Genomic DNA, 14,501 nt, shown 5'->3' with positions numbered 1-14,501 from the left:
ATTTCCTATGCCGTTTCAGTAGCAACTCCTTTAAGATTTATCAAGAGCAATATCCTCAGACACTTTTTCAAAATGCTAAAAATAGGTAGAATAACGTAAACACATGTAAAGGGGCTATGTTATTGTGGACCTGCTTCAATGAGAAACGCACAAGACACCTTATAAACCGAACTAGGCGGGACATATCGAGGCTGATAGCAATAATAACAGGATACTAAGTAATAGGCAACCAATCATCTCACCAAAAATCAGTTTTTTGTATAAAAAACTTCGTTAATAACTTGGTAAATATACACCTAGCTAAAAAAAGGAGCTCGATTGTATATTCATATTTTAGACCAAATTTTATAGCAAAAACAAGCAACATTTGCATTTTCTCTTTGAATTAACGGTTTTACAATGTTGTTTCATTGAAAACTACTATTTATTACAACCCTGTGTTGTTTATCACAGCTTCTTCTTCTTACAACTGGCATTGTTTACAAACAGTTTGTGTGTAATTTATTTCATTTTTTATTTCTTTACCAAAAATAATAAAATACTAAAATGATTCGTAAAAAGCATTTAACACTGAATAGTAATTTAAATAAGACAAAAGGTATGTTTTTTTTATTATTAAATACTATTTAAATTTAATAAAATTATAATTTTTACCTCGAATTTCCTAGAAAATCGTAGTGCTAAAGTAACAGTGCAATATATACAAGAACAACAACAATTAATACAGAAATCTGATAACACTAGTAGAGAGGAACAAGATGATCTTGAAATAGAAAATGTAGAATATTTGGAAGAAACTCCCAATGTAGAGGAATATATAGAAGAGCCGAGTGAAAAAAATGATTTGGAAGATAATTTCTATCCCAATGCTATACACTGTCTTTTGGATTTGTATAAAACTAAATACGAAGAATTTAACCCAAAAAATGATTCGGTTAAAGTGAGTCAAATATGGCGTGATATAGCCAAAGATATGCAAGAAAGTTTCTTTGAATTTAATGAACATCAAATACAACAAAAATATGTATGTTTAAGGGAACAATATTTTAAGGTTCACAGTAAAGAAGATGTAGAACATTTTGATTATTTTGAGCAGTTACATGCAATTTATAAAGATCCTGGAAAGGAGAATATTTTAAAAGGTTTAAATGCGTCTAATGAAGTTGCAATTTATTATAAAGATGAAATATTACTGCAACTGGAGCAATTGGACAGTAATGAAAATCATCAATTACATGATTTTAAAAGTGAGGAGATTGTACATAAAGAACATGAATTTATAGATATGGTGGAGAAAGAATTACAGGCGATGGAAGAGGGTTTACATATAGAAGACACTAAAGATATCATTCAAGAAGGAAAAACAAGCATAAAAGTAATTACAGATACGAAAAGTAATAAAGAAGCTTTGATGTCTTCAGAAAAGCAGCAAACACAAGCTATAAAAAGAATACTGTCAGACACAGAACCTTGTTTGGAGGAACCTCCAAACAGGAAACAAAAATGGAATGATTACTACGAAATTAAGGAGTTGATAACAGAACCTCTAACTAACGGTCCTAAAACTAAAAATGATTTTACTTTATATCACTATAATCAACAGCAAGAACGTAGACATCGTGAAAAAATGTCTTTATTAGAGAAAAGTTTACAACTACAAGAACGTGCTCTGGAACAGCAAAATCAATTATTACAAGAACTAATAAAACGTTTGCCTTTATAAGTTAATATAGCTGTTTGAAAGTTTTTCTATATATTTTTAATTACGTAATTAAAGAATTTCATCTACCATAAGGTAAATCTTCAAATTCCACCTTTTGTTCTTTGAATATCATTTGTAACTCATGCTGTAAGAGTTCATGCAAAGACTGGCCGGTGTGACGATAAACCCATTTGCCTGATTCACCCGTAGCGGGACCCACAAAGTCATAACGCTTGGGACCAGTTGTGGGAGAACTTAACCAAATTTGTCTGTTAGGAGTTTGACGATTAATTACATAGGTACCATGTTCCGAGCCCAATTTGACAGTTAAAACTCCGTCCTTTTCCAAAAATGAAATAATTTTTTAAGTTTGCATTTAATTAAGTTTATAAAAACTCGTCTTACACTATATGCTATATCACTTCCTGGTATGGTATCTACACTTTCCAGTAGTTCTTCGAAATAGTCATTAAGGCCATCCATAGTTTCGTTACAAACTCTTTCGTAAGTTGCATGATCCAGTACCGAATCTACAATATGTTGTGTTGGCTTTTGGCTAGAGCAGTAACGTTGAAGTTGCAACAAATTTGTATTAGCCCCAGCAGCTATTGTTGCTTTTATTTGTCTACTACATGTTATAGTTGAAATATATTTTATATTTCTTTGATATTTGGTAATATTTCGTATTATGTACTTGCCACGGCAAAACATTTTCTTTTTTTATTTTGATTTCACAGCTGTTCGGTTGTTTTTTGTTTTTTTTTTCTTAGCGGCAATGTGTCAGAGCGAACAAGTTGCCAGATTGTTAAATATTTTATAGCATAAGTTAGAAATAGGATTAGGAAATAAAATCTGGGGTAACAATCTTGTGGCTGTGGGATGGTTATAAATCAAATAATCAAGGATTACAGTAAATTTTACAGAAATATACATATAAATGTACAATTATATGTATATTTCTAATAAGTTTCTAACTTTACTTCCAATTAGATAGGCGCTCCATAGAAATGTTGTATTAATCTGGCCATATTGTTATTTTGCTACTATTTAATACAACCTCGGGTGTAAATGTCAATTTTGACATTTTTAAATTGTAATAGCATAATGGCGTCGTCAATTTTCATTTGACAAGTATATTGCTTTTTTTTCTCTGCTGTATGTGAAAAAATATTTTTTCATAGAAAATTAACATAAATAACTAAAGAAAAAATACTAAACGAAGCTATAACCAGAAGAATAAACAACCCGTAAAGCAATAAAATGTCTTTACCCAGCAATTATAAGGCAATTGCTCCAGCACAACCGGCCACTCCAGCAGCCGGTACTGGTAGCAGTGGCGGTGGTAGTAGCAGATCCCGTTCTTCTGGTACCGGTGCAGGTTCGGAACGTAATAAAGATAATACTCCAATATTTACACATAGCAACTATGGCAATCCAGCCTTTACACCACAAAAAGCAGGAAAATCCTCTAGTAATAAAAATCAATCAGAAAGTCGTGCTCCAAAGGCACCGAAACCACCAGAGAAACCAATACTGCCCTACATGAGATATTCGAAGAAGATATGGGACAGTGTGAAGGCACAACATCCCGATTTAAAGTTATGGGAATTGGGCAAGAAAATAGGCGCTATGTGGAAACAACTAACAGAGGCTGAAAAACAAGAATTTGTGGATGAGTATGAGGCGGATAAGGCAGAGTATGAGAAGAATCTGAAAGCTTATCACAACTCTCCTGCTTATTTGGCATTTTTGGCGGCGAAAAGTAAAACCAAGGCTGATGGTGATGTACACGAAACACCCTCAAGAGGTGGTGGCGGTAAGGGTTTACAGGAAAGACGTATTGATATACAACCCGCTGAGGATGAAGATGACCAAGATGATGGCTATTCTTTTAAACATGTCGCTTATGCTAGATATTTGCGTAATCATCGTTTAATCAATGAAATTTTCTCAGATGCTGTGGTACCGGACGTACGTTCTGTGGTCACCAACCAAAGAATGCAAGTACTTAAAAGACAGGTGAGTTCTTTGACTATGCACCAGACAAAACTTGAAGCTGAATTGCAACAAATGGAGGAGAAATTTGAGGCTAAAAAGCAACGTATGATGGAGTCGAGTTTAGCTTTTCAAGAGGAACTAAAGCGCCATTGTAAACCGGCCGTCGATGATGAAACTTTTCAGAAAATGGTACAGCGCATGTATGAAGAAATGAAACGCGAAAGACAACGTTTAATTGACGATCCTAACGCGGCTGCCAATAAGTCAGCTGTAGGTGGACCCTTGACGGGAACAGCTGCTCCTGGCTCATTAACTGCAGAAGCTAAGAAGGAAGCAGCCAGTGGTGTAGCACCGCCTCCAACAGCACCTTCAGCTACACAAACAAAACCACCTCACGAATCCGGTAGCAAAACGGACCCAGAGCCCATGGACATAGAGCCACCTGCTAAACCAACCGCTCCCGTACCCCCACCTAAAACGGAACACAAACCTATGGAAGTAACAAAAGGTCATAAGGGTGAAAATGCCAAAGAGCATGCCAAACCTAAAGGCAAAAATCCACCTGTTATTATTACACAACAACAGCAACTACAGCCACCAATTGCACAACCCACTGCTCCAGCAGTTGAACAGCCAGTGCCGGCCACACAAGGTCCCACTCATGCCGTAAGCGGAGGACCACCACCAACAATTACATCAGCTCCTCCCACTAGTGGAGCTCCTAATGCACCACCACCGGCCGCTCAACATGTACCACCCTCAGCATCTGGTCAGCCGCCATCACAACAGCAAATTCCTCCCAACATGCCACCTATGCATGCTCATCATCCTCCACCACAGCATGGCGGACCACCACCCTCCCATTTGCCACCACACATGCAGCCACACCAAGCTATGGGTGGAATGCCTCCACATGGAGCCTACCCGCAATATGGTCCTCCTCCAACAGGCCCAACGCGTTCCCCCTACTATCAGCCTCAATATGGAGCTCATCCTCCGCCACCTCAACAACCTTATGGTCAATATCCTCCATACTCTCATTACCAACAACCCTACGGGCCACCACCTCCCGGCTCACATTACATGAACTCACGACCACCACCACAACATAATGGGTCTGCTCCACCCCTACAGCCTCCCATACATTATGGAGAACATTCTGGACCGCAATTACCACCGGGGCAAGGCGGTCCCGGTTTACCTCCACCTGGACATATGCCTCCACATGATGTCTATGGGCAACAACCGCCACCCGGTGCACCACCAGCTGGACATCCCTTACCACCACCACAACAACCATTGCCAGCTGCCACAGCTGGTGGACCACCTCCACCAGGTCCTTCTGGTGCTCCACAACCTACACCACCCAATCAGCCACCGCCACAAACTACTCAACCACCACCATCTGGTGAAAATTCTTCCAAATCTGATGCTGATGATAAAGCTGATTAAAATTAATTCTTAATTGCAAATCATAATATTAATGAATCTAATGGAAAATTCAATTCAATTTTAATACATATTTAGTTTAAGTCTTATTTTTTATATATAAATGTATCATCTATCTAAATAACCCTTCTCCTTTATCATATATAAGTTCGTTCTACTTTTACTCTCTGTGTAACCTGAGTGTGAGCAAATAATAAAACACATGAAAAAGTAATTAATGTTATTTCCTTAAACTTCTCTTATAATTATAGAGAAGTTTAATTTATCTTTTAAAACTAAAATTGTAAAAGTAAAAGTGATTTTTTATCCATGTGGACCGACCCTATTACTAAAAGATCCAAGAAACGTAGGTTCGACTGCAAAGTTCCTATGACAAACAAGTCGAACAACTTCGCTTTTTACTGGTAAGTGAAGACATTGAATGTTTACCCTAGCGAATAACAAACAATTTTATCCATCACATCTGGATTTCGAGATATCGTATCTATAGCAAAATTTTCCTCTAAGTTAAAAGAATACATTATGTAGTTGCAAAATTTATATTATAGAGTTCATTACACCTAAATTCTTTGATTTGAATTCTTGAAATAATAATAGTAAGTCGTATACCGTCACTATGTAAACATGTTCATATTTTCACCAATTAGGAATGTAAAAGAACTCTGAGCTATGAGCAGATAAGTTTATGGGGGATTATGCACCATAAAAGATGCTATACACTTGCATATTTTAAGGTCGTAGGTATATTGAAATTGCCTTCGTTGGTGAATCTGAATCTCTCTAAAACCCTGTCGATAAAATTACTGATTCCCCTGTAATATGCCTTAATTCCTGATGGAACCTAATTACCAGATATTTCAACCTTAGATTCTCTACTTCATAACAGTGACAAATTGGGCTTATGCCGTCGTAATAACAGTCTAGGTTGCCTTTACATTAAGTGTTGTCACATTAGGCGTTCGATAATTCGCAATTCATTTTACTATTCCCAGACTGTGACAGATGGATGTATTCACTCTCCTGTCCACTTCATTTATGTCAATGCTCGAACCTAATCATGCAACCACATTGCAGTGCCCTGGCACATATTACTAAACAGTTGCATGTCAGTCTCAATAAGATCTCGATGGGATACCGATTCATACAATGAGTACAGTTGAAATCACGTCCGAAATATGTAGAACTTGATTTATGAAGAGTTTAAAAGACTAGTTTACATGAAGACTTTTAAAAATTTACAGCATATTTGGCACAGACGTTTTTTTCTTTATATATAACTATTTTTGACATAGAATTAAAATTATCTTATATCTACTTACTTGATAATGTTAAACATTAAAAAATTTTGAATTATAACACTTTAAAATAATTTATACACACTTTTACCGAAATTTCTTATTAATTTGCAAATAACTAAAGAATTGACCGAAAGAGCGCTAAAATAAAACTGATGCTGTCAAAAGTAGACAACCGTTATTTAAGGAAAAAAAACTACATAGTTGTATAATTAAGTACTAAATTTTGAATGCACTATAACATATGTTTAAAATGTATAATAACTTAAATTAGAAACATTAAAAGCGAGATATACATACTAATCTTTTTAACTTGGACGTTCTTTTTTTATATTTTATGAAACAAATTTATTCAAAATATAGTTAATATTGTGAATAAAATTAATAAATATCATGAAAATTGCATCTTGAAACATATAATGTCCTGCAACGTACGTCACAGGGTATACAGAGACGTCACGAGCTAAAAGCTATTTTCCTCTCTTTCGCACAAAAAGAATTCAATGATATTTTTAGCTGTATTTTATATACCTCTTCTCACCAAACAATTTCAAAATCAAACAAAAGCTGATTTCTGTATACTTTGTGACATCTGTATACTTTGTGCCTACGTCACAGAAGCTATTTCAAATGGATTTTGACAATCAGTTTGTGTGAAAAACTTGAAAGCTAAACTTGTAGGTGTAATATAACTTTCATATATTATTTTAAATAAAAAATACAACCCTTAATAGTTGTTAGCTATTTAACTGCTTTAAAAAAGCAACTCTGTTTTAATTTCATTAAACACTGATTTCCAAGCCAGAGGCCGAGAATGCTCAAAACGGCGACAGCTGGCCACCGGTAATATTTTGCAAGTGTCACAGCCGTTCACTTTTTTCGGCACAAAAACTTAATCCGGCTTTTTGAAATACCTTGTATAAGTATACTAGGTATTTCAAAAAAACTTTCAAAAATTTTTTTAGATGTGTATTTATTGTCTTTATTTACAAAAAATTATTTTGTCAATTAGTAGCAACGGAGTATTTTTTTATAATAAGCCGCCGTCGACCAAAATATGTTACGTCGCCGGCGTTCGTTTTCCATCGGCTTGTATCTCTGCCGCTCTCTTTAATTTTCTAGTTGCAAAAAGTCGTGTCATTTTTCACTACGGAATTTGATTTGTTTTTTTAATTTTCATTTAAGTTTAATTTACTTAATTTTCTTTTTCCATTCCATTAAAATTTTGTTTTAAACAAAATCAAACATTTAAACAAGTGTTTTTTAAATACATTATTTGCATACGAAAAAAGCAAAATCCAATTAAAGAAAACGCACAATAAGACAAAAAAAAAGAAGAAAACGAAAAAAAACTTGTTAAAACAACAAGAACAAGCAGCATTTAAACAAGTTGTTGTATTCTGTGTAAAAGAGAGTGTTTGTGTGTGTTTGTGTTAAAGTATTAAAAAAGTGCGAAAAAGCGCAACAGCCAGTAGTAAAAAAGCAGAAACACAAAAAACTCGGCTGAGAGACGAGACACAAAGAAGTTCCAGCACAAAGCAAAAATTATAAAGAACGCGCCTTTAACTTTCGACTCGTCATTCAAAGATTTCGAATAAAAAAACAAATTTAAAGTGGAAAAAAAGTACAGAACAGCTATTTTAAAGATTTTATTTAAAAGCTAAAACTTGAAGTGAGAGTGTTATTGAAAAATTTTGTGTAAATTTATTTTTTGCTGAAGAAAAAATTTATTACAAATAATAGAAAGGATTTTTCTTAATAAAAAGCCATTTTCTTTAAAGGTAAGTTTTAAAAGCAGAAAATTTCACTTTTAAATTGTAGCTGGAAAATGAACATCTTTGTTAAGTTTTCTTCGTGCTGGCATCTTTTTTTTCAGCTAAGAGGTGCTTGCATTTTGGAATTTTATGGAGTGAGTCATGTTGGCAATAATCAGTGCCGGTTTTACATTTTTTTTTCTTTCCCTTTCCTCTTTTATTTCGTTTTTTTGTCTTTTTGGCCGGTCTCGCTTTCAATTTATATATTTTTTCCTCTCTTTATATATGAAGTTTTTTTCTGCTTTTTTTTTGACAATTTTGACATTGTTTTTTCGTTACACATTCACATTGGTGTGAGTTAGGGTTGCCAAAATTCTTTTCTCTTAAGTATATTTTTATGGTCACAAGCTTTAATCGCTTAAGTAAATTTTTTTTACATTTTAGTAGATAATTCTAAATTTTTTTCACAAAGCTTTGTCAAAATTTACAGGACAATTTTGTTATATAAAAATAGTTTGACAGACATGTTATCAATTCTTCTTCAAAATCGACTTTGTTGCTTTTCGTTTGTTTTCTCAAATTTAACCCTTTTCAAAGTCATTGACTTTTATAACACAAAATTGTTGTTCTTTTAATTTTTTTTCTTTCTTCTTTAATTAACCCTTAAGTGAGAGAATCTTAAAAGATTCTAAAGATATATAGAATTTAATTAGAGTGTAAAAACGTGACTTTTCAATTATTTGTTTTTAAGACGGATTCATGGCATCTTGACTTAACCAAACAATTTTCTTTAGTTTTCCTTTATGTCATTACTTTGTCTTTATTTTGTTGTTGTTTTTACTTTGCTATTTTAAAGTTACCTTCACACCTAACAAATATTTGAGGAAAAAGACGTGACCACTATTTTTTGTATTAGTTTTTTTGATCGTACATGATATCGCAAATAATAATAAATATATACACAATACTATCTTTAATGACAAACATATTGAATTTGTATAAATAAATTTTCCTTTAAACGAAGTCAAAATGTAAATTTTTTAGGGGTCACGTCATTTTCATCAACAATTTGGAGGTGTTGTGAACGTAGTTTTTGTTACTTAAAAAGTAGCTAAATATTTAATTTAGACATTATGTTAGGTTAGGTTATTGAGGCAGTCGGTCATTTGACCTGGGTTCTAATGGTCTCGTTGTGATACCCTATAGCGGATCCAGCAAAAAGAAAACCAACCTATAGCAGCAAGTTCATGCAATGTTGGACTGCCTTAAAAATCAGTCCTGATATTTGCATGCCAGTAAAAGTGTTCTACAGTTTCCTCTTCGTCTTCACTTTGACAGCTCCTGCCCTGTTAAGATGGCTACCAGTATACATAGTCTCATTCTTAAAAGCCCCACCAAACAGAAAGACCTTCGCTCATTATAGAGAGGCCAGTTCATTCTTGATGTAGAGCAATAGGTCAGTGATGACCATCTGGACTGAGCAGACCCATACAGTTTATGCTCAATAAACGTCTTACAGCATGAAAGCGGAACGCCAACTAGTGTGTCAGTAAAGGCGGGAACCAGTTTTTGCTATTCCGTCCGCCTTTTTCCGAGAATATTAGAATGACCCAGTACCCAGAGTAGTTCCAGTCACGAATGGTTTGAACCAGTCTGAATATCGTTTAGACACCAGATAAAGACTCTATAGCAGGTTTTCTGTCAGTACAAATTCGGATATTAACATTGCATATCCTATAGTATCTCATCCAGTTAACTGTTCTTTTTATAGCTAAGATTTCAGCCAGTAAAGATGTCAAGTGTTTAACCCCTGAGACACTTGACATCTTAACTGTGTATCTATTGTCCCGAAGGAGTATGGGAGAGTAGTAAACTATATTATTGGGGATGTACTGCCCATCATAGAAGCATGACCTTGTCGGTTTGGCTTCCATATTCCGGCAGCATGAAGTCTGATTGCCAAGTTTAGTAAATTTTTAAAAAAAGTAGCTGAATTATAGTTTTGTAGTAAATATATTGAAAATTTCCATAGAGTTTAGGTAATGAAAAGATCTGTTTTCGAAAACTGCATAGAAATATTTTACAGATTCACACCTTAAATACTAATTTATCTGTTATACTAATTAACCTTTTTCGAAGTAATACCCTAATGTTTCGTTTTGAATTTGTTTATGTAGCATATCACATATTCGTCATGCCTATTATAATTTCCTACTTAATTCTTGACCAATTAATTTTCATTATTAATATTATAAATTTTCTTTTAATAACTTCATTTTCTTTATATTTACTTCCTTTAGTCTGGCTTCTATTATTCTGTCTATATGTCTGTCTCGGGTGGTAATGTTAAAATTATTTATTTTATCTTTTATGTAACGCTTTTTTACTGGAATTTTTCTTTTTTCGTTTGTGCTTGAGTTTTTTCTCTATTGTCTACTTGATAACATTATTTTTGTTTAGATTTTATTTGTTTTTTCTATTTAGTTAAAAAGTTGTACAACGCACTTTCTATTTTTTCTTTATATTTTCTTTTTATAGCATTTTGTCTGCCAGCTTCTTTTGCTTTTTACTAAGTATCAAATTCATTTAGAGTTTTATATGAAAAAATTGGAAATTTTCATATAGATTTACTTTAAGTTGAAAAATGTTTTTAACATTGACAACACTTTCATTGTAATAAATTGTGAAAAAACAATTTTAAAAGGTTAAGTTTTTAAACTGCAATTATTTCCGGTATTGATTGCATTACTGTTTAAATAAAGCTTTAAACAAAAAGCAAACTTGTTTGTTAACAAGTTTGCAACATTGTTTACAAAACAAAATAAAAATATGGCAACATTTGGTTTACAGTTTGCATCATGATTTGCATGGTAAACAATGTTGCTTATGCAGAGATTTTTTTATCAAAAACAAAAGCTTTAAAGAACAGTTTTTATAAATTTAAAATTTTTCTATATTACTTTAACGATCATTATGTCGCAAAAAAATAGTCATGGGATAATAAACACTTGACTCTACATTTATACATGTATTTTTTTCCATAAATAATTTGCAAACGAATGGAACTAATTGTCTATTCAATATCCAACCCATCACGTGATTTGATCGACAATCGACATCATCACTGTTGCTGCTTCAAAATATTTTTTATTTTTTTTTGTCGAGAGAGATTAAATGAAATGGAGACATAACTTTCAATTGTTAATTAAATTTGTTTGGCTTGTGTGTGTGTGTTTTTTTTTGTCAACAAAAATGTTTATGTTTATTTGCCAATTTCCTTTCAGTTTTTTTTTATTATACCAATGACACAGAGCATTAAATGAATGTGGATATATATTTATAACAATTAAATAACTTTCAAAATATTTTTTTTTAAACCCTCGTACATTAAACGTTAAAGAATGTCGCAAATCTTATCTTTTTATAAATACATATTTTGATTTTTTTTTAAATTTTCTCTTTTATTAAAACATTTTAATAAATAAATAAAATATAAAATGTTCTTTTTACAAACACATACATATGAAAAGTGCTTATGTTACTTTTAAACACACTCTCACTTATTGTATTTTAAAATTAAGCAATTTTATTAAAAAACTGAACAATTGCTTTTAAACAATTGAATTATCTTAAAGATAATAATAAATTAATGATTACTTGTTTACACACATTGAAATATACAGTGAGAGTCAATTGTTTAGCACATGCAGTCAATAAAGTTTTTTTTTTCAATTCTATCTAAAGGCATTCTTTTCTTCAAAAGTTAAACAAGTTGCTTCAAATCATATCTAAAGTAGGGTCCTACAGACTTTTCGACTTTTTGTATTTAGTTAAAAATCGACTTTTCGTCTTTTTTCATTTAATTAAAAGTCGACTTTTCGACATTAAGTATTTTATATATAGTCGACTTTTCGATATTTTCCGACGTTTTTCGACTTTTTCCGGCTTATCGACTTTTTTTGATTTTTATACTTTTTTCGACTTTATTCACAGACAATAGTCGAATTATCGACTTTTTCGAACAAAATAGTCGTCTTAGACTTTTCGACTTTTTTTAACAAAAAGTCAATTGTTCGATTATTCGAAAGTCGATTTATAGAACTCTAATCTGAAGCTATTAATTTTTGACCACTACTCACAGTATTAGTATTTCAGCCTTGAAGCTTTTAAAAACTACATCTTAACTCTTAGCATAAAATTTTCGTAATTTCATGGTATATTAACTTGGATCCTCTACATTTGTCTAGATTATTCGATCAATTCTCAGTCGTTTAAAGAAAAAGTCCTGAAGATAAGACTTAAAAAAACTCCAAAACAGATATTGTTTTGAAACAGATCATATCTTTCTGTTCATTTACAAATTTGTCTTTATGACCGTTTCGTGTAATCGTTTATAGCTTTCTAAGGGCGAGTTTCTTACTACTCACTTAAACCAGGATTAAATTGCTGTTAGATTAAACTAGGAATAAATTTAGGCGAACTTTATAACCGATGATTGTGTTTTTCAGTTATGAAGCTAGGATCAGCGAAAGCCTTTTTGATTGATGGAACTTTCTAGGATGGGACTACATATCATGGTAGCCATCCTAATAGAGCTCTGTACTATAGGGGCACATGCAAGGAGACTAAATGTCTATTGCAGCAGCTGTCAAAGTGAGGATGAAGAAGAAACTTTAGAACACTTCCTCTGACCTGCTTTGTCAAATATCAGGACTGAATTTCTAGACAATCAAATACTGCATAACTTTCAGCTCTATCTAATATAGACATATATAAAATATAGTAGTTCCTTTGTGCCTCTGGCTGGTTTAATACCATGTCAATCAGAGACAGGTAATGACCAATAGGTTGGTTGTCTTTCGCAGGATCCGTTGTAGGGTATCACAAGGGCCATTGTTCGACTGTCTCAACAACGTAACCTTACCTACATGAGTTTGAACCAAGTCTCAGTTTAATAAAAAAAGGTGTGCTAGTTCGCTAAACAATACTGTATATTATTTTTGTCAAATTGCACAAATTTTTCTATATGATTTTTCCCCAACTAACAGGTAAATCCGTATTTATTTAAATTTGACTTGAGATCACCAACGTTGCTAATGGGATGCACAACGAACAAATATATAAAGCTTATAAAAAATTGCAAATAAAAAGTAAATTTTTTAATGACACAAAACACACGCACAACACCCATACACCCATAAAGATGAGTATTCAAATTAATCACTTAGAGAGTAACGACACTGTTAAAAATATAAACAGTATTGTTCGAAATTTAAGCAATTTTTTTGTGAAATTGCAATAAGAATATGTGCAAAAACCAATCACATTGTTGCCTCGATTTCATACATTACTGTAAGCTTCAGTTTATTTGCATGAAATTGTTAAAGTTTATTTTATTATGAAATCATCAAAAAAGTATTTATCATACTGTTCTAGTATGTTTAAAAGATAAGTTAATTGTTCTATTTAGCACAAGAATACAAACTAGATAATTATGAAAACATTTTTTTCTTGTTTATCTTAAAGACATTTGCCGAAAAAATAGGAAATTAAATTCTGTTCTGAGATAAAACAAATATTAGTACATAATTGTTAAAAAAACGAAATGATTCATTTAAAAGTTAACCTAATGAATTACTCAACAGTAGTTCTAGGTTAAAATAACTTTTTTTTGAGTGTAGTTTATCATAGTTATTACTGTTATAATAATTATATATAATATTATAGAGCTTTTAATGCAGTAAGCGTTATTTCTTCTGGCAACTTTACAACTAGAAAAATTTAATCTGGCATTACCACGTCAATCGTTAATATATTGTCATTTGTTATTGATTTCAACTTTGACAACTGTAATTTTAACACCTCTTCTTAACTATCCCTCTCTACAGCAAGTCATTAGTATTATTGTTATTGTTTCGGTAACTAAACTATTAGGAGTTACAGGTGATAAATTGATAAAATGAATTAGTTTTGACTATTTCTAAACACGCGTCTATTTCTTGTCATCTGTTGGTTGAAATGCTGCCAACTGATGACAACAAATATGTTTATTTAAACTTTAAATTTTCATCTATTTGTGTTGATTTCTTTGTTTTTTTCCCATTGAGATTTTGGTCACTCTTTTGTGGAATTTTGTTGTTGTTTTAGGTAAATAAATAAATAGATAAAAATATAGATATATGGATAGATAGATAGACAGATAGATTAATAGATAGATAGATAGATAGATAGATAGATAGATAGATAGATAGATAGATAGATAGATAGATAGATAGATAGATAGATAGATAGATATATATATAG

General features: G+C 32.3%; 3 protein-coding genes across 3 annotated transcripts; 2 read left to right on the top strand and 1 right to left on the bottom strand.

Annotated features, from left to right (window-relative positions):
* Window positions 1-467: 467 nt before the first annotated feature.
* On the top strand, window positions 468-1,808 carry LOC111682361. Its single transcript, XM_023444292.2, has 2 exons — window positions 468-598; window positions 669-1,808. The coding sequence occupies exons 1-2, from the start codon at window positions 547-549 to the stop codon at window positions 1,721-1,723; spliced, it is 1,107 nt and encodes a 368-aa protein (XP_023300060.2). The 5' UTR covers window positions 468-546; the 3' UTR covers window positions 1,724-1,808.
* Window positions 1,717-2,435, bottom strand: LOC111682368 (frataxin homolog, mitochondrial). Its single transcript, XM_023444299.2, has 2 exons — window positions 2,108-2,435; window positions 1,717-2,042 (listed from the first exon to the last, which is right to left on the bottom strand). Exons 1-2 carry the CDS (start codon window positions 2,411-2,413, stop codon window positions 1,782-1,784), a joined length of 567 nt encoding a protein of 188 aa, XP_023300067.2. The 5' UTR covers window positions 2,414-2,435; the 3' UTR covers window positions 1,717-1,781.
* Window positions 2,436-2,792: 357 nt separating this feature from the next.
* Window positions 2,793-5,363, top strand: LOC111682358 (basic proline-rich protein). The gene has a single exon (XM_023444289.2). The coding sequence runs from the start codon at window positions 2,963-2,965 to the stop codon at window positions 5,150-5,152; it is 2,190 nt and encodes a 729-aa protein (XP_023300057.2). The 5' UTR covers window positions 2,793-2,962; the 3' UTR covers window positions 5,153-5,363.
* The last annotated feature ends 9,138 nt before the right edge of the window (window positions 5,364-14,501 follow it).

This window comes from Lucilia cuprina, chromosome 3, assembly GCF_022045245.1.
Source record: "Lucilia cuprina isolate Lc7/37 chromosome 3, ASM2204524v1, whole genome shotgun sequence".
NCBI lineage: Eukaryota > Metazoa > Arthropoda > Insecta > Diptera > Calliphoridae > Lucilia > Lucilia cuprina.
The sequence above is the reverse complement of the archived record's forward strand: the minus strand, read 5'-3'. Positions and strand labels throughout refer to the sequence as shown.